This window comes from Notechis scutatus, chromosome 5 (genome assembly GCF_049901735.1).
Source record: "Notechis scutatus isolate UNSWTSFEM ecotype Mainland chromosome 5, rNotScu1.2, whole genome shotgun sequence".
Taxonomy (NCBI): domain Eukaryota; kingdom Metazoa; phylum Chordata; class Lepidosauria; order Squamata; family Elapidae; genus Notechis; species Notechis scutatus.
Window position 1 is genome coordinate 1,910,578 of NC_142013.1, and position 19,944 is coordinate 1,930,521.

A 19,944-nucleotide genomic window follows, 5' to 3' on the forward strand; every position below is an offset into this window, starting at 1 on the left:
TGATGATGTTACCCAATTGGATGATGAAACATCTGTAAGCAAACCACCAAGCCCAGAGGGCACCGAGGCCCCTACAAGTCCACCCTGCGCTACCTACATTCGGTTCCTCCAGTCCTGTTTCTTCATCTGTGTCGGGTAACATTCCCCCAGGCTCCCGGAGAATTCAGTGGGCTGTCCAAGGACCACCTGAGCAGGTGAGCAGGCTCCAAATCAGGACGCTTGGCAGGGTGAGCGTTGGCCCAGGTGGGTCAACCTAGGAGGCGAGCGGCTTCTCTGTGCTCCTGGATGGGTTCTGGATGGAGTTTGGGGCATAACCAAGGAAACCAGGCGGCCCCAAAGAGGATGCTTTTAAGCTTGTGCAGAGCGTGGCCGGCAGCCCACAGGCATCAATTGAAGGAATCGATGAGTTTGGAAGAGGTGGGCTCCTCCATCCCACTCAACGCCCCTCATCCCAAGCGACAAAGAACAATGGATCCTATTGGAAGGGAGCGTTCTCCACAGGGGCTTCCCCCCCCACACTCCCCAATTCCAGGGTTTCTCTGGGACGCCCCCAACCCCCACCCCAGAGAATGGACCGTAGCCACTGTGGGAGAAAGAATCTGAAGCTTCTCCTTTCCCTGAGGTTTCCAGCGGCTACGATAAGTTGGCCGATGCAGCTCACCAGACAGTCAAATTACGTATTTTATTTCTATTTTGCCCTTCAGCAAATGGCAGATGGGCTAGGAACATCCAGTCACATGTACAAAAGAAAAGGGAGGGAGGGAGGAAGGATGGATGGATGGAAGGAAGGAAGGAAGGAAGGAAGGAAGGAAGGAAGGAAGGAAGGAAGGAAGGAAGGAAGGAAGGAAGGAAAGAAGAACGGGGAAGGAAGAACAGGGAAGGAAGGAAAGAAGGAGAAGGAAGGAAGGAAGGAAGGAAGGAAGGAAGGAAGGAAGGAAGGAAGGAAGGAAGGAAGGAAGGAAGGACAAGAAGAAAGGAAGGAAGAACAGGAAGGAAGGAAAGAAGGACAAGGAAGGAAGAAAGAAAACTAGAAAGAAAGAAAGAAAGAAAGAAAGAAAGAAAGAAAGAAAGAAAGAAAGAAAGAAAGAAAGAAAGAAAGAAAGAAAGAAAGAAAAGGAAAGAAAAAAGAAAAAAAGGAAGAAAAAAAAAGAAAATATAGTAAATATAGAAGAGGTCCAAATTGAATCTCAGCGCAAGGAAATCCTCGTCTTCATCCTATTTTCATTCCAGTTCACGCCAAGCGATCTAATTTCCATTCATTCGGCCGAGCCGAAATGCAGAAGGCTGACACCCCCCCCAATAATGTCCAGGATATGATTACTTGGCGGATTCTGGGGAAGCCCCCCGTTTTTCTTCCCCTCCCTCCTCTTCGTCCTCCTTTCGAATGAGGAGGATATAGACGATGCAGAAGGACAGGAAACAGCTGATTTCGAATAAAAGCTGGATGCCCACAAACCTGGGAAAGGACGAAAAACAGAAACAGCTTTTCTGTTCAAAAAGCTCCACTGGGGAGGTTGCAGTTAACAAGAGGCCTAAAGTCCCATCTTAAGAAGGGCAAATTTCATTTCTCCTTGGGTTTTATTTTAAATATTAATAGAGGGGAGAGAAGCATTTTTGTGCAGGCCAAGAACTAAAGAACACAAAGAAAAAAATGCTTCTATTAATTATTGCATGCAGTCATTGCATGCCTTCGCCAATTTTTCCTTGGGAAAATCCAATTTTGTACCTATTTTTCCTCCAGGGTGTTTTTTGTAAACCCTCTCTCTAAATTCCTCAATTATCCATCAAAATGTTTGAAAATTTATCCAATGTGGTGGACATGCCCAAAGGCAAAAAATAAAATAAAAAATACTGGACTAAAAGACATATTTGGCTAGAGAAAAATGATAAAGCAACATATAGATTTGAAACCAGAAATATTCTTGTGGGGTGTATTGTTATGCAGAACAGCATAATAAAGGGAATAAATACTTAATTTTACATTGTGTTAATGGCAGCAAGAATTGTGCTTGCACAACAATGGAAAAATGAAGAGATCCCCACAGAGGGAAGTGTTATAAAAATATTAGAATGTGTCGAGATGGGTAGATTAACACTTAAAAGAAAAGGAAGAAACAGAATACTTTTTAACATGGGACTTCTTTTACCAATGGCTAACTAACAGAAACAGAGGTTAGAAACTAAAAAGATTAGAAAGACAATAAACATTTTTTGTAACTGCTGCTTAACTTAAACAGTCACTTAAAGAATGGTTCCAAGTCAAGGACTGCCTGTATGTTTCTCTGGATTGTGCCAGACTGAAACTTTCAACTCGGTTTGAAGGTGGGTGAATTGAATCTGGCAGCTGTGATTATTTGTTTGAATGGGAATCAGATACAGATACAGATTCACAGAGTTGGAAGGGACCTTGTAGGTCATCCAGTCTAACCCCCCAACCAAGCGGGAGACCCTACACCATTTCTGACAAATGGCAGTCCAGTCTCTTCTTGAAAGTCTCAAGTGATGCTGCTGCCACAACTTCTAAGGGCAACTTCTGTTCTATGGGTTGATTGTTCTCACTGTCAGAAAGTTTCTCCTTATTTCCAGGTTGAATCTCTCCTTGTTCAGTTTCCATCCATTGTTCCTTGTCTGGCCTTCGTGTGACTTGGAAAACAGCTTGACCCCCTCCTCCTCCCTGTGGCAGCCCCTCAAATATTGGAAGGCTGCTCTCCGGTCTCCCCTGGTCCTTCTCTTCCCTAGACTAGCCAGGCCCTGTTCCTGCAACCGTCCATCGCAGGTTTTAGCCTCCAGTCCCCTCATCCTCCTGGTTGCTCTTCTCTGCACTTTTTCTAAGAGTCTCAACATCTTTTTTATAGTGTGGTGACTAAAACCGGATGCAGGACTCCAGGTGTGGTCGTACTTTGCTTGTGACTATGTTTATTTGTGACTATGCAGAAATTCTAGGCTGTTGCCTCTTTTGATTCCAGCCCCCAGGTCCTGCCACTTTCCCCTACACACAAACCAGGGGTGGGATGCAAATATTTTTTACTACCAGTTCTGTGGGCGTGGCTAGGTGGGCGTGGCTAAGTGGGCATGGCCATGTAACTGGGTAGGCATGGCTTCTTCGTTTGTTTGTTTTTTGCAGCACCCCCGTGCGCTCCGGTTTTCTTGGCCTCCTGGGCCTCAGGGAAGCCTTGTGGGTGTACCAGCAGGACAGGAAGGGGGATCCCGGAAAAGCTGATCCTTGGAACAGCTGATCAGCAGGAGGAAAGGAAAGGAAATGCTGGTTCAGCAGTGATGGGATTCAAATAATTTAACCACCGATTCTCTGCCCTCATGATTTCTTTCAATAACCAGATCGCCAAACTGCTCAGAAAGTTAACAACCAGTTCCGTTGAACCGGTGAGAACCGGCTGAATCCCACCACTGCGGTTCGGGCAAAGTGGTAGGTGGTTTTTTTTACTACTGGTTCAGCTGAACAGTAGCATTTTTTTTTTTTACTACCAGTTCGTCTCAACTGGGCCGAACCGGTAGAATCCCACCACTGACACAAACCGAGATCCTTTGCCTGCTGCTTACCTCCTCAGTCCTGGCAGGGCCAACTGACACCCAGTTCTTAAAAGAAGGAAAAGGTTGGGCCAAGGGAGAGGACTCACCTTCGGCGGAAGGCTGTGTGGTCGTAGTATCGACAGCCGGCTCTCTTTTTGCACTTATATTGCCACAGGAGACAGGTTGTGTCGATGGCGCTGCCATAGACCACGGGCGCAGGCAACCAGGCTGAGAAAGAAGCAAAGGGTGTATATAGACAGTATATGCAGTCCTTGACTTATGACAGTTCATTTAGTGACCGTTCAAAGTTACAATGGCACTGGAAAAAAAGAGCGACTTATGACCGTTTTTCACACTTACAACTGTTGCAGCCTCCCCAGGGTCCTGTGAATTACATGCGGATACTTGACAAAGGGCTCCTATTTAGGATGATCACAGGGTCCCGGGGGTCACGTGATCCCCGTTTGTGACCCTTCGACCAGCAAGGTCCATGGGGGAAGCCGGATTTACTTAACGATGCCGTTGCTATCCTAAGAATGGCAGTGATTCGCTTAACAACGGTGGCAAGGAAGAGCATAAAATGGGCCAAAAACTCATTTGACAAATGTCTTGCTTAGTGACAGAAATTTGGGGCTCCGTTGCGGTTGTAAGTCAAGGACTACCTGTAGAGTTCAGGTGCTGCCTTGAACCTGTGAAAGGCGGGCACGTGACTCCATCCTCCTCCTCCTCCTCCTCCTCCTTCGTGTCCTGCCTAAAATGTTCCTAAAATGTTAAGTTCCGTTCTGGGGGAAAACGCCCCCCGGAGTCCGTCTGCCTTTGCGTCCAGCCTCTCCCAGCCCTGAACTGTCCGAGGTGCTGAAGCTGCAGGCGGCTGGATCCACTCAGCCGGGGAGTTCAACCCGTCCTGATTTCCCAACCCAGGAGGGAAGCGGAAGGGAAGGGAAGAAGGAAAGAGAAGGAAAGGAAAGGAAAGGAAAGGAAAGGAAAGGAAAGGAAAGGAAAGGAAGGGAAGGGAAGGAAGGGAAGAAGGGGAAAGAGAAGGGAAGGGAAGGAGGGAAAGAAAGAAGGGAAGGAAGGAAGGAAGGGAAAGAAGGAAAGAGAAGGAAGGAAGAAGGAAAGGAAAGGAAAGGAAAGGAAAGGAAAGGAAAGGAAAGGAAGGGAAGGGAAGGAAGGGAAGGAAGGAAGGGAAGGAAGAGAAGGGAAGGGAAGGAAAGGAAGGAAGGAAAGAGAAGGGAAGGAAGGAAGGAAGAAAGGGAAGGAAAGGGAAGGGAAGGAAGGGAAGGAAAGGAAGAAGGAAAGGAAAGGAAGGAAAGGAAGGGGAAAGGAAGGGAAGGGAAGGGAAGGGAAGGAAGGAAGGGAAGAAAGGAAAGAGAAGGGGAAGGGAAGGAAGGAAAGGAAGGGAAGGGAAGGAAGGAAAGGAAAGGAAAGAAAGGGAAAGGGAAGGAAGGGAAGAAGGGAAGGGAAGGGAAGGGGAAAGGAAGGAAGGGAAAGGAAGGGAAGGAAGGGAAAGGAAGAAGGGAAAAGAAGGAAGGGAAGGAAGGGAAAGGAAGGAAAGGAAAGGAAGGAAAGGAAAGGAGGAAGGAAAGGAAGGAAGGGAAGGAAGAAGAAAGGGAAGGAAGGGAAGGGAAGGAAGGGGAAAGAGAAGGAAGGGAAGAGGAAGGGAAGGAAGAAAGGAAAGGAAAGGAAAGGAAAGGAAAGAAAGGGAAGGGAAGGGAAGGAAGAAGGGGGAAGGAAGGAAGAGGAAGAAGGGAAGGAAAGGGAAAGGAAAGGAAAGGAAAGGAAAGGAGGGAAGGAAAAGGAAGGGAAAGGAAAGGAAAGGAAGAAGGAAGGAAGGAAGGGAAGGAAGGAAGGGAAGGGAAGGAAGGGAAAGGAAAGGAAAGGAGGGAAGGAAAGGAAAGGAAGGAAGAAAGGAGGAAGGGAAAGGAAGGGAAGGAAGGAAGGGAAGGAAGGAAGGAAGGGAAGGAAAGGGAAGGAAGAAAGGAAAGGAAAGGAAGAAAGGAAAGGAAAGGAAAGAGAAGGGAAGAAAGGAAGGGAAGGGAAGGGAAGGAAGGGAAGGAAAGGAAAGAAGGAAGGAAGAAGGAAGGAAGGAAGGGAAGGAAAGGAAGGAAGGGAAAGGAAGGAAAGAAGGAAAGGAAGGGAAGGAAAGAAGGAAGAAGGGAAAGGAAGAAGGGAAGGAAGAAGGGAAGGAAGGAAGGAAGAAGGGAAGGGAAGGGAAGAAGGGAAAGAGAAGGAAGGAAGAAAGGGAAGAAAGGAAGGAAAGGAAAGGAAAGGAAAGAAAGGAAAGGAAAGGGAAGGGAAGGAAAGGAAGGAAGAAGGGAAGGAGAAGGAAGGAAGAAGAAAGGGAAGGGAAGGAAAGGAAGGGAAGGAAAGAAGGAAGGGAAGGAAAGGAAGGAAAGGGAAGAAGAAAGGAAAGGGAAGGAAGGGAAGGGAAGGAAGGAAGGGAAAGAGAAGGAAGGAAGAAAGGAAAGGAAGGAAGGGAAGGGAAGAAGGAAAGAGAAGGAAGGGAAGAAAGGAAAGGAAAGGAAGGGAAGGAAAGGAAAGGAAGGGAAAGGAAAGGAAAGGAAAGGAAAGGAAGGGAAAGGGAAGGGAAGGGAAAGGAAGGAAGGAAAGGAAAGAAAGGAAGGGAAGGGAAGGGAAGGGAAGAAGGGAAGGGAAGGAGGGAAAGAAGAAGGGAAGGGAAGGGAAAGGAAGGAAAGGAAAGGAAAGGAAAGGAAAGGAAGGAAGGGAAGAAGAAGAAGGGAAAAGAGAAGGGAAGAAAGGAAAGGAAGGGAAGGGAAGAGAAGGGAAGGGAAGGAAAGGAAGGGAAGGGAAAGGAAAGGAAAGGAAAGGAAAGGAAAGAAAGGAAGGGAAGGAAAGGGAAGGGAAGGGAAAGGAAAGAAAGGGAAGGGAAAGGGAAGGGAAGGAAGGAAGGAAGGGAAGGGAAGGAAGGGAAGGAAGAAAGGAAGGGAAGGAAGGGAAAGGAAGGAAGGAAAGGAAGGAAAGAAAGGAAGGGAAGGGAAGGGAAGAAGGAAAGAGAAGGAAAGGAAGGAAGGGAAGGAAAGGAAGGAAAGAGAAGGGAAGAAGGAAGGAAGAAGGAAAAAGGAAGGAAGAAAGGAAGGAAAGGAAGGGAAGGGAAAGGAAGGGAAGGGAAGGAAGGGAAGGGAAGGAAGGAAGGAGGAAGGGAAGGGAAGAAGGGAAGGGAAGGGAAAGGGAAAGGAAAGGAAAGGAAAGGAAAGGAAAGGAAAGGAAAGGAAAGGAAAGGAAAGGAAAGAAAGGAAGGAAGGGAAAGAGAAGGGAAGGGAAGGAGGGAAAGAGAAGGGAAGGGAAGAAAGGGAAGGGAAAGGAAAGGAAAGGAAAGGGAAGGGAAGGGAAGGGAAGGGAAGAAGGGAAGGGAAGGAGGGAAAGAGAAGGGAAGGGAAAGGAAAGGAAAGGAAAGGAAAGGAAAGGAAAGGAAAGAAAGGGAAGGGGAAGGGAAGGAAGGGAAGGGAAGAAGGGAAAGAGAAGGGAAGGGAAAGGAAAGGAAAGGAAAGGAAAGGAAAGGAAAGAAAGGAAGGGAAGGGAAGGGAAGAAGGGAAAGAGAAGGGAAGGGAAGGAGGGAAAGGAAGAAGGGAAGGGAAGAAAGGAAGGGAAGGGAAAGGAAAGGAAAGGAAAGGAAAGAAAGGGAAGGAAGGGAAGGAAGAAGGGAAGGGAAGGAAAGGAAAGAAAGGGAAGGGAAGGGAAGGAAGGGAAGGGAAGGGAAGGGAAGAAGGGAAAGGAAAGGAAGGGAAGGAAAGGGAAGGAAAGGAAAGGAAAGGAAAGGAAAGGAAAGAAAGGGAAGGGAAGGATAGGAAAGAAGGGAAGGGAAAGAAAGGAAGGGAAAGGGAAGGGAAGGAAAGGAAAGGAAAGAAGGGAAAGGAAGGGAAGGGAAAGGAAGGAAGGAAGGAAAGGGAAAGGAAGGAGAAGGAAAGGAAGGGAAGGGAAGGAAGGAACGGAAAGGGAAGGGAAGGGAAGGAAAGGAAAGAAAGAAAGGGAAGGGAAGGAAAGAAGGGAAAGGAAGGGAAGGGAAGGGAAGGAACGGAAAGGGAAGGGAAGGAAAGGAAAGGAAAGGAAAGGAAAGGAAAGGAAGGGAAGGGAAGGGAAGGGAAGGGAAGGAAAGGGAAGGGAAGGGAAAGGAAGGGAAGGAAAGGAAAGAAAGGGAAGGGAAGGGAAGGGAAGGAAAGGAAAGGAAAGGGAAGGGAAAGGAAGGGAAGGAAAGGAAAGGAAAGGAAAGGAAAGGAAAGGAAAGGAAAGAAGGGAAGGAAGGGAAGGGAAGGGAAGGGAAGGGAAGGGAAGGAAGGAACAGAAAGGGAAGGGAAGGAAAGGAAAGGAAAGGAAAGAAGGGAAGAAGGGAAAGGAAGGGAAGGGAAGGGAAGGAAAGGAAAGAAGGGAAGAAGGGAAAGGAAGGGAAGGAAAGAAAGAGGAAGGGAAGGGAAGAAAAGAAAAGAAGGGAAGGGAAAGGAAAATAGACTTCCCAGAGGCTGGAGACAGAAGGTGTTCCCCTCCCAGGGGCTCTAGGAAAGGCTCCGGAGCCAGGGAAAGGCGAAAATGCCCCCTCCCCGTGGTGCAGGTAGGCCACGCCCACCATGGCCCCACCCACCCAGCCACCGGTTGCTAAACTTGTTGAAGCCCAGCCCTGTCCCAGAATCCCCGGCGGAACTGGCCTTGCAAGTTGACTCACCGAGAAGCCTCAAGAGCAGGAACTGTAAGCCCAGGGCGAAGGATTTGTCTTGTTTCTTGACGCTCCTAAAAACCCCGAAGGGAAAAAGATTTAGTTGGGGATCAAAAAGATTTAGTTGGGGCACATGGCGGGTGGGGGGGGGGACCTACGGTGGCTCTCTGGGGATGCGGATTTGAGGGTCCCTGACACATTTAGGCCCTTCGCTATGGCTTCTCTGCAGGTGAACAGGGCGGGGGTCTCTAAGGGGCTCTTTCAAAAGACAACCGGACTGTTGTTGTTTTTTTACTCCAGGAAGAAGAAAAAGAGGTTTTGCTTCACATCCAAGAAGCTTCATCGGTTCTGACTGGATGGTTCATCGTCACAATGGATGAAGCTTCTTGGATACGAAGTGAAATTATTCCTTCTCCTTTTTCTTCTTCTTCTTCCTCTTCTTCTCCTCCTCCTCCTCCTCCTCCTCCTCCTCCTCCTCCTCCTCCTCTAATTCTACTTACTCTAATTCTTCTAATTCTCCTTCCTTCTTCTCTTCTACTTCTTCTTCTTCTTCCTCTACTTCTTCTTCCTCCTTTCTATTTCTCTTTTCTCTTCTCCTCTTCTCCTTCTTCTTCCTCCTCCTCCCCTCCTCCTCTAATTCTACTTACTCTAATTCTTCTAATTCTCCTTCCTTCTTCTCTTCCATTTCTTCTTCTTTTTCCTCTAATTCTTCTTCCTCCTCCTCTAATTCTACTTCCTCTACTTCCTCTACTTCTTCTTCCTCCTTCTCTTCTATTTCTCTTTTCTCTTCTCCTCTTCTCCTTCTTCTTCCTCCTCCTCCTCCCCTTCTCTTCTAATTCTACTTACTCTAATTCTTCTAATTCTCCTTCCTTCTTCTCTTCTATTTCTTCTTCCTTCTCTTCTTCTTCTTCTTCCTCTAATTCTTCTTCCTCCTCCTCTAATTCTACTTCCTCTACTTCTTCTTCCTCCTTCTCTTCTATTTCTCTTTTCTCTTCTCCTCTTCTCCTTCTTCTTCCTCCTCCTCCTCCCCTTCTCCTCTAATTCTACTTACTCTAATTCTTCTAATTCTCCTTCCTTCTTCTCTTCTATTTCTTCTTCTTCCTTCTCTTCTTCTTCCTCTAATTCTTCTTCCTCCTCCTCTAATTTTACTTCCTCTTCTTCTTCTTCTTCTTCTTCTTCTTCTTCTTCTTCTTCTTCTTCTTCTTCTTCTTCTTCTTCTTCTTCTTCTTCTTCTTCCTCCTCCTCCTCCTCCTCCTCCTCCTCCTCCTCCTCCTCCTCCTCCTCCTCCTCCTCCTCCTCCTCCTCCTCCTCTTACTCCTCCTCCTCCTCCTCCTCTTCTCTTTCTTCCAGGAAAATACAGTTCAGTTGCTTGTTGAAGAAGCATAATGAGGAGCTGAATGACTGAGAATCGCCAGAGACATCCGTCCGTTCTTCTTGCTTTCTGCCAAATCAAAACTTTGGGGGATACCTCATTGCCAGAAGGGAGGCCAAGTATGTGCAACGGGGACCTCCCCCAATTTCCTGCCTCCGATCTTTGCCAGCTATTCACCTTCTCAGGGCTGTCTGTGAAGAACTCGGCGGCCCTTTGGGGACCGTTGTCCACAAGGATGACTATTTCAGTTTCTCAACGGGTGAGAGACCATGATGCCAATGCCCCCCTCCCCTCATGGCCTATGAATTTGAGTCTTGACTTTGGGCCTTAGGTGACTTCGGGCCAATCCCCAAGATGTGCTGAGTTCTAGTCTTGCTTTAACCGTGAAATACAGAGGTGCGACTCTGGGCCAATCACCAGGAGACGGTGACTTCTAGTCCCGCCGTAGGCATGAAACCTGGCTGGGGGACTTTCAGGCAATCCCCAGGAGACGTGGAGTTCTAGTCCCACCTTAGCCCATGAACCTTGGCTGGGTGACTTTGGGCCAGTCCCTCTCTCTCTGGACTGATCTACCTCCCAGGACTGTTGTTGTGGGAAAAACAAGGAAGGAGGTACATTGGGTAGGTCCGCTGCCTTTGAATTATTGGAATCATTGGTAAAGATCATGAAGGCAGGTCACAAATAACGAAACGAACCAAGCCCCACCCCCGTTGCTTGGCTTCTTCAGCTACCTGAGAACCAGCACAAAGGCCGGCGTGTGGGAGAGGCTGCCTAAGAATCCGGATATGGCCGCGATCAGAACAAAGGGCATCAGGAAGTGGCCACAGGAAGAGCTGCAGTGGCCGGGCTTAGCATACCCGATGGCTCCGTTGACGAGGATGCAGTTGCATTCGGTGTAATTCTGAACGGAGAAGGAGAAGGAGAAGGTCAGGAAAGAATCAGGGAATATGCAGAAGAACAGGAGGGACCTTGGAGGTCTGATAGTCCAACCCCTGCTCAAGCAGGAGACCATACACAAGGCGTGTCCTTGGCGCCTTTAAGACTTGTGGACTTCCAACTCCCAGAATTCCCCAGCCAGCCTTGTCCACAAATCCATCAGTCTTAAAGTGCCCAAGGATGGACGCCTTGCTTTACCCTATAATATCATTTCAGACAATTGACTGTCCAATCTCTTCTTAAAAACCTCCAGTGATGGAGCGTCCACGATTTCTAGTGGCAAGCAGTTCCACTGGTTAATTGTCCTCCCTGTTATGACGTTTCTCCTTCATTCCACCTTGCTTCTCTCCTTGATGAGTTTCCCTCCATTGTTTCTTGGATGCTTTGAAGAATAAGCTGACCCCTTCTTTGCTGTGGCAACCTACCCAAGTACCAGAAGACAATTATTCTGTCCCCACCTACTGATAACGGCCTTCCGGTCCAGAGGTGGGATTCAGCAGGTTCTGACCAGTTCTGGAGAACCGGTAGTGGACATTTGGAGTAGTTCAGAATCCCACCTCTGACTGGCCCCGCCAACCCCATCTCTTCTCTGCCTCCCATCGAGTCCCAGCTGATCAGCTGGGTCTCCTTTGGTTGCCCTGCCCAGGAGAAAGCAGGTCAGTGAGGAGGGGAGGGAAAGGGGATTTTGCAGTATATCCTTCCTCTGCCTCATTCACCAAGCCACGCCCACCAAGCCACACCCACAGAACACCACGCCCACCAAGCCACGCCCACAGCTGATCAGCTGGGTCTCCTTTGGTTGCCCTGCCCAGGAGAACGGAGCTGGAAAGCAGGTCAGTGGGGTGGAAAGGGAAGGGGGATTTTGCAGTATATCCTTCCCCTGTCACACCTACCAAGCCATGCCCACAGAACCGGTAGTAAAAAAAATTTGAATCCCACCACCGGTCCTTTTGTTTTTAATATGTAAATGAAGATTCAATCCTCCAGGCCAAAAATATCTTTTAAAAAAGGTTAAATCGTGACAACTGGACCGAAGTTTATGAAAACCGAGACATTTTGTTATTCATCCAAATAACTTCTTCAGTCAAAATGATCATTTTGGGGTTGGGAGTCAGAGAGTTGTTGGAATGTACAAACTCTTGGCACAATGACTGCAGAAGGTTTTCTCCCCCAAAATGAAATGCAATCTCTCTCTATATATAAAAGCGAAATACCCCTCATGCATCATCACAAAGTCTCCAGAACTGTAAAGCCTACAAACTTGAAATTTGGCACGTATGTTCCTCTCGGATTCTCGGGGCTGACTAAGAAAGGATTTTTCCAAATGACCCTCAGAGCATTAGAGTATTTCCTATATTATTATCATTGCCATTATTATTATTATTATTATTATTATTATTATTATTATTATTATTATTATTATTAACACGCTCTGATGCTAAGGAGTTCTACTCCCCCTCCACACCTGAAAAAAAGAAATCTCTTCCAAATGCAAAATACAAGCAGAGGAGAGGACTTTCAGTTTCAGTTTCAGTTTCACTTTCAGTTTCACTTTCAGTTTCAGAGCACCAAGCAGCTTTAGTACAGAACAGTTAAGCTAAGCCACGGCCAGGCTCCTTGCTGTCTCCTCCTTGCTCACACAGCAAATACTCTTTCGGTTTCCAAGTAGCCCTCCACTCTCTCACATACTGACAGGACGCTAGCCAGATGAATACCGATGGATGCAGGTAGGCAGAGGCAGAATTCCCCCCCCTTATTTTCCTCCCCAAAAACTAAGCCCAACGACATAATTTCGTAGCGAAGCACGGGTATCCAGCTAGTATGTAAATAAACGTAAATGTAAATGCAATAAAGGTGCATTTGTTTTTAGTCCTCCTTCCAACCTGAAAGTAGGAAAAAAAAATTCTACACACCACAATGGCCTTGGTGATGGGATTGATGTTGAGTTTGGTGCAGCCCGCAAAGCAAGGGGAGATGTATTCCATGCGGTCCTGCCCACAAACCGGGTTGAAAAAGGAAAGTGAACAATTGCACTTAAGGTTGCAAGTTGTAATCAGCTGCCAAGGTCCAGAACTATGAAGGGAGAAAATATATATATATATATGTATTGTTAGAAATTCTGTTTATATATAGCACCACAGAGCAAACAAAGAGCACAGTCACCATGTGCTTTACTGCTCAACCATTTTACTGTTAACAAGAAACAGGAAACTCTACTTAGAACAAAAGAGCATAGAGTATATACCATAGAGCCAAAAGTGTAAACACTGCCATCTACTGGCTGAAAACTACTGTAGTTGTTGCACAAAAATATATTCCAACAATGAATACCAACATATATCACCTAATGTGAGCTACGTTTTTGAGCGCCAACGCATGGCAAGAGGTGAATTTTATTACCTCCGCTCATTCTCTTAAAAAGAAAAATTTCATTTATTGACTATATCAGCTGATTTAATCTGCAAATTGTTGCAAGCGAGCAAGTCAATGTTGTGGTTAGCCGGCAGCAGGTGCTGATGGCTGAGGAGAGCGAGGACTCAGATGAGGGGCCAGAACCATCAGGGAGTGGACTGCTGCCTTCAGAGATTGTGGGGGCTGGCAGCAACGATGAGGAGGTTCCCGAGGAGCCTGTGCCAAGTGCGTGTGTGCGCAGGATTGCTCGGAGGAAAGAGCAGCTGCAACATCACGGGTGACTCGGGAGTAAGGCTGCAAGGGAATGGCCCCTCCTTCAAGACGATAAAAGCCAGCTGTGAAGCGAACATTCTTTGCAGGAAGCAAAAACGTTTTGAAACTCAACCTTGTGGACATTACAGTTGGCATTTGAAGACTCTTGTGTTGTAAAGTATTTCTTATCTGTTATTCTTGGCAGCCTCACACAGTTTGGGCGAGGTTTGTGCTTATCAAAGGCAATTAGTTTGCAGCAGCCCTTTTAACTGGGGATTTGTAAGAATCATTAAAAGGTTTCTGTTCCCTTTGGTTCATGTTTGTTTTATTGGAAAAGGGGTTGGGTCAGAACGGTTGGAGTCCACGAGTCATAAAAGGGGCATCCTTCCCTCCCCCTAATCTAAATATGGGTAGTCCTTGACTGACATAGGTTCGATTTACGTACCTCTGAAGAATCATGCAAATATAGGTGGCTCGTGTCAGGGCTCCGTCAGTTCCCCCCATTTAAATCCTGAGTCTCGAGCCAAACTTCCAAAACTTCAAAAGGATTTACTGGGAGCAAACATGTCCGGCACTGCCTGGGTGCAGCCGACTCTGAGACACATCATTCTTTGTCACCCTTGACCCTGGTTTTCCCCCAAACCCTTGGGTGTATCGTAATTCGACATATCCATAGCCCAGAGTCATCAATCAGGCTCTCCAGTTAGAATTTTGCCCGGCAGAAACTTCGGTCACCTAGTTACTATCTTTGAAAAACTATTTATGGAATGCAGTTTTGGTTTGCAAGCAGCTGCACTGCTGCCCCCTCCCTTTTTTGTTGGCAACTCAAAAAAGACCATAGAAATATTTTACGAGTTGACATTCGGCTCCCCTCACTTCTTGAAGGTAACCTGTACTTAATGACAATGGCCTTGCTCAGTGACCAAAATCCGGGTCTCAGTTGTGGTCGTAAGACAAGGACTGCCTGTACAACCCCGATTCGAGACCGCACCCGAGCTTGCATTACCTTCCGGAGTAATCCAGCCCTGCGATCATCTGGGTGGGACACCCCAGGAAGAGTAGGGGGACATCAAAGAGGGCACAAAAGGCCATACTGATGATGCACAGGATAGTCGCCTGCTGGAGAGAGAAATTGCAGCTCTTTATGATGACACCACCAAGGATGATGCCCAGCATGGCCCCTGGGATGTTGACGGCTCCTGTGGGTCATAGGGAGAGAGAGAGAGAGAGAGAGAGCACAAAGTGAATGTTTAGGAGTGCCCCAAAGAAGAGGTGGTCAGTTTATTTTCCAAGCTGGCAGAAGCTGGGACAAGGAACGGGAGCTCACTCTGTGACATGGCACTAGGGATTCGAACTGCCGAACTGCTGAACTTTTCCAATCAACAAGCTCAGCGTCTTAGCCACTGAGCCACCGCGTCCCTTTGGTAGCCCTTATCTAGTCCCAAAGGTGTTTTTTCAAGAAGCCCCTTTGGGGACAACCATGACCTGGATGATTGAGCATCTCCTTAGACACCTGGCCCTTACCTAGGATCATGTTGGCCACGGATGCGGAGAGAGTAAATTGCTGCTCCAGGAATTTGGCCAGGAAAGTGGATAAACCAGCAATCATGGCTGAAAGGTTAACCATCGCCAAAACCACCATGACGAAAATCGGATTCTTCAGATTTCTTAGCAGGACCACCGGAAACACTGCAAAAAACAAAGGGGAAAAAGAAGAGCAAGATAGATAGATAGATAGATAGATAGATAGATAGATAGATAGATAGATAGATAGATAGATAGATAGATAGATTAACCACAGGTGCCAAAGATAGGTAGTGTCAGAATTCTGGCGATTGCCCTAATTAAATCATGAGCCTCGGCCCAAGCTTCAAAAGAAACCAAAATATTTATTAGGAGTAACATGTCCGTCATTAACCTGTATGAAGCCAACACCGGCATACATAATTTATAGTCCCCTGTGACCTTGTTTTCCCCCCTCCCCCCTGGGTGTGTCATCAATCAGATTCTCCAATGAAGGATTTTTCCCGGGCAGAAGATCCGGTAGCTTAGCTACAATCTTTGTAAGATAAGTGTTTGTGATAATAATCACAAAACACAGCCAGAGACAGTGAACAATGTGGAAGAGCTTTATCATTAAGCTTTTGCAAAAGGGAATTCTGCTCAGGGCAGAAGACATTTTCCCCAGGAGGGCTGGGGTTTATATACAAGCTCAAGTATACAGTCTCTGCCCCTTTCCTAGGTTGACGATTTATACAAGCTACGTATATCTCCCTACGCCACACCTATATTATTGTTGCGTAGCACCTGTTTCCTTATCTTTGGAAACTACCCTTGTTCTCATGGCTTCTTCCTGTTATGTCCATCGAAACACCGTGGATCATTAACCCGTTCCGTTCAGGTCAGAATGACCTCCTAGCATCTCCTTCTCATATCCTTATGCCCAAAAATACAACCCGCACGTTCCAACCAAAAACCTGACATTTACTTTAGAACGTAACAAGTTACAAAACAATACATGTTTATTAAACATAGTTATATAACTGTCCAATGCTCCTTTCATAGTTCAAAAACATGGATTCTCTTCTGTTCTGCATTTTCTCAGGTGTAACTTACGATATACAGTATATATTTTCCACATATAACAGTGTTGGAATGTACTTCTGGTTTTAAACGGTCACACGGCTTCTTCAGATTTCCTTCCCTCCCCCCCCCTTGTTTATGGCAACTCGAAAACAGGCACAGGAATGCATGATGAGTTGACAGGTAGTCCTTGACTTACAACCACAATCGAGCCCGATATTTTTGTCGTGAAGCGAAACGTTCGCTAAGCGAGATTTGCTCCCGTGTCACAACCTTTCTTGCCACGATTGTTAAGCGAATCGTGGCAGTTGTGAAGTTAGTCACGCCGTTGTTAAGTGACTGTTCATTTAACGATGGTTCAAAGTGACAACGGCGCTGAAAAAAGTTGACTTATGACCGGTTTTCACACTTACGACCGTTGCAGCATCCCCGTGGCCGCCTGATTGAAATTCAGATGCTTGGCAACTGGCATGGACTTAGGACTGTTGTATGTCCCGAGATCACGTGATTCCCCTTTCGCGACCTTCTGACAAGCACAGTCAGGGTGGAGCCATATTCACTTAACAACCATGTTCCTGACTTAATAACAGCAGTGATTTGTTTAACAATTGGGGCAAGAAAAAATGGGGCAAAGCTCACTGAAGAACTCTCTCACTTAGCAACAAAAATGTTGGGCTCGATTGTGGTCATAAAGTTGAGGACTACTTGCATTTTTAAAATTGCAGGCATGACGTGTCTGTCCTAGACTTTTAAAAATGCAGCCAGCCGTGGCAGTTATGTTGTGTTGAAAGGAAGTGGTTAGCGGGTGTCCTGTTACAATTGTTTCTAGAAGGAAAAAGGAGACTCCAGAGATACTTAGGAGATAAAGGTGCTTTTTCCAGGAGGCAACTGGATTTTCCTGTTTTTTCTTTGAAGACATTTCACTTCTCATCCAAAAAGCTTCTTCAGTTCTGACTGGACGGTGGGGAAGGGAAGGATTGATACTCCTTGCAGACAGCTGGTCATTTGCATCCTCTTAGAGGGTCGTTGAGGCCACTTGGAGGTTTACCTGTGTCCTCTCAGGGTCACCTGAGTGGGGCAAATGGTTGTGGAGCCTCCTTGGAATTGCTGAAACATCCTGCAGAAAGCACAGCTCCACAACACAAACCTTTCGGCGGTTCCGAGAAGCCTCCATGGCAGCCGGGACGGTGGGCGGGCGAGCCCAACAGTAGAGGGGTAGAGAGAACCCAGTTCGATCTCCACTGCTCATCGCCGCTACCGGCTTGGCAGAACTGGGCCAAACCGGTAGCGTACCACCACTGCTCCACGCGGACCCTGCACTTGCCCGCATCCAAAACGGGCCACGTGGAGACTCCCGGGAGGGTCAGGGCCGGGTGGATGGGGCCAGCCAGTCGGTTCAACTACCAGTTTGGTGAACCGGATGTCAATTGAACAACCAGGTTGCTCAAACCGGCCCAAACCGGCTGAATCCCATCCCTGGGTGAGGAAGGATTGTCTTGGGAAGCGAGCGAATTTGGTAGAATCTGATCAGCCTGAGATTAGATCTATCCTGAGGCAACCTGGATAGGGGAGAAAACTTGGTTTTCTCCCCCTCTCGCTGCTCTCTCCAGAGGGGAAAAATAATTTCTGTACTGCTCTCTCTTCTACACCCTGCAGATATCAAATTTTAATCATTTTTCAGATATTTTAAGTGCTTCCAGTACAGGGAGGCTTTATAAACATGGCGTGGACAATAGAGCAACGTTCAGAACCTGGAAGTTAAATCTAGATTAGATCGCAAGCAATATTTTTTAAAAAAAACGTGTAAGTGAAACCTGGAGAAAAATGGGCAAAGAAATCTACTTTCCCTTTTTTTTCCGCTGCTGGGAATGTTCAGACAATTAACTTTCAAGTTTTGTAGGCCTGGGCTTGAACGAAGGGAATTTAATTGTGTTCCTCTGCCTTATCTTTGCTCACAACTCTCCTGCAGAAAAATTGCTTGTTCCCAAATCAAGGGCATTCAAGATCTGGCAGGATTCGTGACAGGTTCAACATCTCCTGATGGTCCTTATATATTCGTATACAGGCAGTCCCTGACTTACGACTGCCCTGGGGAGCAGTGTTTTCTGTTGTTAAGCAAAGCAGTGGTTGAGTGAGTTGCAAACTGAATGGATGAAGCTTTTTTGGTTCATCCGCAGGGTCGCTGAGTGGATCAGTGAAGTTGTTCAAGGAATCATTCAACGGTCGTTGAGTGAATCTGGCTTCCTCCATCGACTTTTGTTTGTTGAAAGGAAAGTCGCGAAATGTACATTTGCTTTTCTGTCATTCTTGAGAAAGAATCGGAATTGGAATCAGAATTAGAATGAATTAGAATCAAAATTGGAATTGGAATTATCATTATTAGAATTAGAATTGGAATTGGAATTATTAGAATTGGAATTAAAATTAGAATTAGAATTATTAGAATTGGAATTAGAATTATTAGAATTGGAATTAGAATTATTAGAATTGGAATTAGAATTATTAGAATTGGAATTAGAATTATTAGAATTGGAATTAGAATTAAAATTAAAATAATTAAAAAAAAAAAAAACAGAATTAGAATTGGAATTAATTGGAATTAGAATGAATTAGAAAATTAGAATTAATTGATATTGGTATTAGAATTGGGATGTCAGGATTCCAGCAGTTACCCCAATTAAATCATGAGTCTCGAGCCAAACTTCCAAAACTCGACATGGGATTAATTGGAATTGGAATTGGAATTAGAATGAATTAGAAAAGAAGAATAAGAATTAGAATTAGAATATTTTACTAATCGCCTAAGTGCGATTAGACACACAAGGACTTTGTCTCTAGTGCAGAAGATCTCAGTGTGCATGCAAAGCAGAAGAGTAATAATAATCATCATAATAATTACGCCAATAAGAAGGGTAGTAGAGAAGGATAATACTACAGCGGGGAATACACTTAGATATAAGAGTACTGAGAAAGTTTCCATAATTACAACTATCAGTGCAGCTGAAGTTGAGGCAACACCATGTCAAAGGGCACCTGATTGCTGTGGTTATACTTTCATGGCCTCGAAGACTGTCCAGGGCTACAATTTACAAACACTCCAGAGAGATATGAGCAAGAGGAGCTGAAATATCCTAATGACTTGTCTGGGTCTTCCTCAAGAGACCGAAAGTCGCAGCTGAAAGTCAGCTTCAGCTGAAAGTGGAAAAAGTGATCCTCTGAAAGGAAGTCTGTGCTACAGGTAATTCTTGGCATTTGGGTCACCACAATAAAAACGTAGAGACTCTGGGAAAACTGCAGAGAAGAGATGCAATGGTGATTAGGGGGCTGGAGGCTAAAACATACAAAGAACGGTTGCAGGAACTGGGCATGTCTTAGTCTAGGGAAGAGAATCTAGTCTGAGAAGCTGCCCCAAAGAAGAGGCAGTCAAGCTATTCTCCAAAGCCCCTGAAGAGGCCGGACAAGAAGCAACGGATGGAAACTCATCAAGGAGAGAAGCAACCTAGAACTAAGGAGAAACTTGCTGACAGTGAGGACAATTAACCAGTGGAACTGCTTGCCTCCAGAAGTTGTGGGTGCTCCATCACTGGAGGATTTTAAGAAGAGATTGGACAAGCATTTGTCTGATATGGTATAGTTAATAAACAGAATTATTGAGTCTGCCATCTGCACCTCTACAACTGTGTGGTTCGGTTCTACAACCCAGCAAGACAGACACAGACTCCAGAGAGTAATTAGGACTGCAGAAAAAACAATGGCTGCCAACCTGCCTTCCATGGAGGACCTGTATACTGCAAGAGTCAAAAAGAGGCCTGTGGAAATATCTACAGACCCCTCACATCCCGGACATAAACTGTTTCAACTCCCACCCTCAAAACGACGCTATAGAGCACTGCACACCAGAATAACTAGACACAAGGACAGTTTTTTTCCCCGAACGCCATCACTCTGATAAACCACTAATTCCCTCAACACTGTCAAACTGTTTACAAAGTCTGCATCACTATTACTTTTAATCTTCTCCTCACTCCTTATCGCCCATCACCTCCCACTTGTGACTGTATAACTGTGACTTTGTCGCTTGTATCCTTACGATTTATATGGACTGTTTCCTAGTAGGATTTGACTGCTTATTGTACCCTATGACTATTATTGTTGGACCTGATGATTCTGGACTCTTGACGAATGTCTCTTTTCT

General features: G+C 46.1%; 1 protein-coding gene across 1 annotated transcript in view; it reads right to left on the minus strand.

Moving 5' to 3' along the window:
- Positions 1 to 1,129: 1,129 nt before the first annotated feature.
- SLCO2B1 (solute carrier organic anion transporter family member 2B1) overlaps positions 1,130 to 19,944 on the minus strand; it is a 41,408-nt gene continuing 22,593 nt past the window's right edge. Inside the window, exons 8-14 of the mRNA XM_087965935.1 lie at positions 14,691 to 14,855; positions 14,173 to 14,365; positions 12,416 to 12,575; positions 10,298 to 10,467; positions 8,204 to 8,268; positions 3,636 to 3,756; positions 1,130 to 1,456 (exon numbers count right to left, since the gene is read on the minus strand). Coding sequence (XP_087822061.1) covers positions 1,318 to 1,456; positions 3,636 to 3,756; positions 8,204 to 8,268; positions 10,298 to 10,467; positions 12,416 to 12,575; positions 14,173 to 14,365; positions 14,691 to 14,855 — 1,013 coding nt within the window. The 3' untranslated portion in view covers positions 1,130 to 1,317. The remainder of the gene's footprint in view (positions 1,457 to 3,635; positions 3,757 to 8,203; positions 8,269 to 10,297; positions 10,468 to 12,415; positions 12,576 to 14,172; positions 14,366 to 14,690; positions 14,856 to 19,944) is intronic.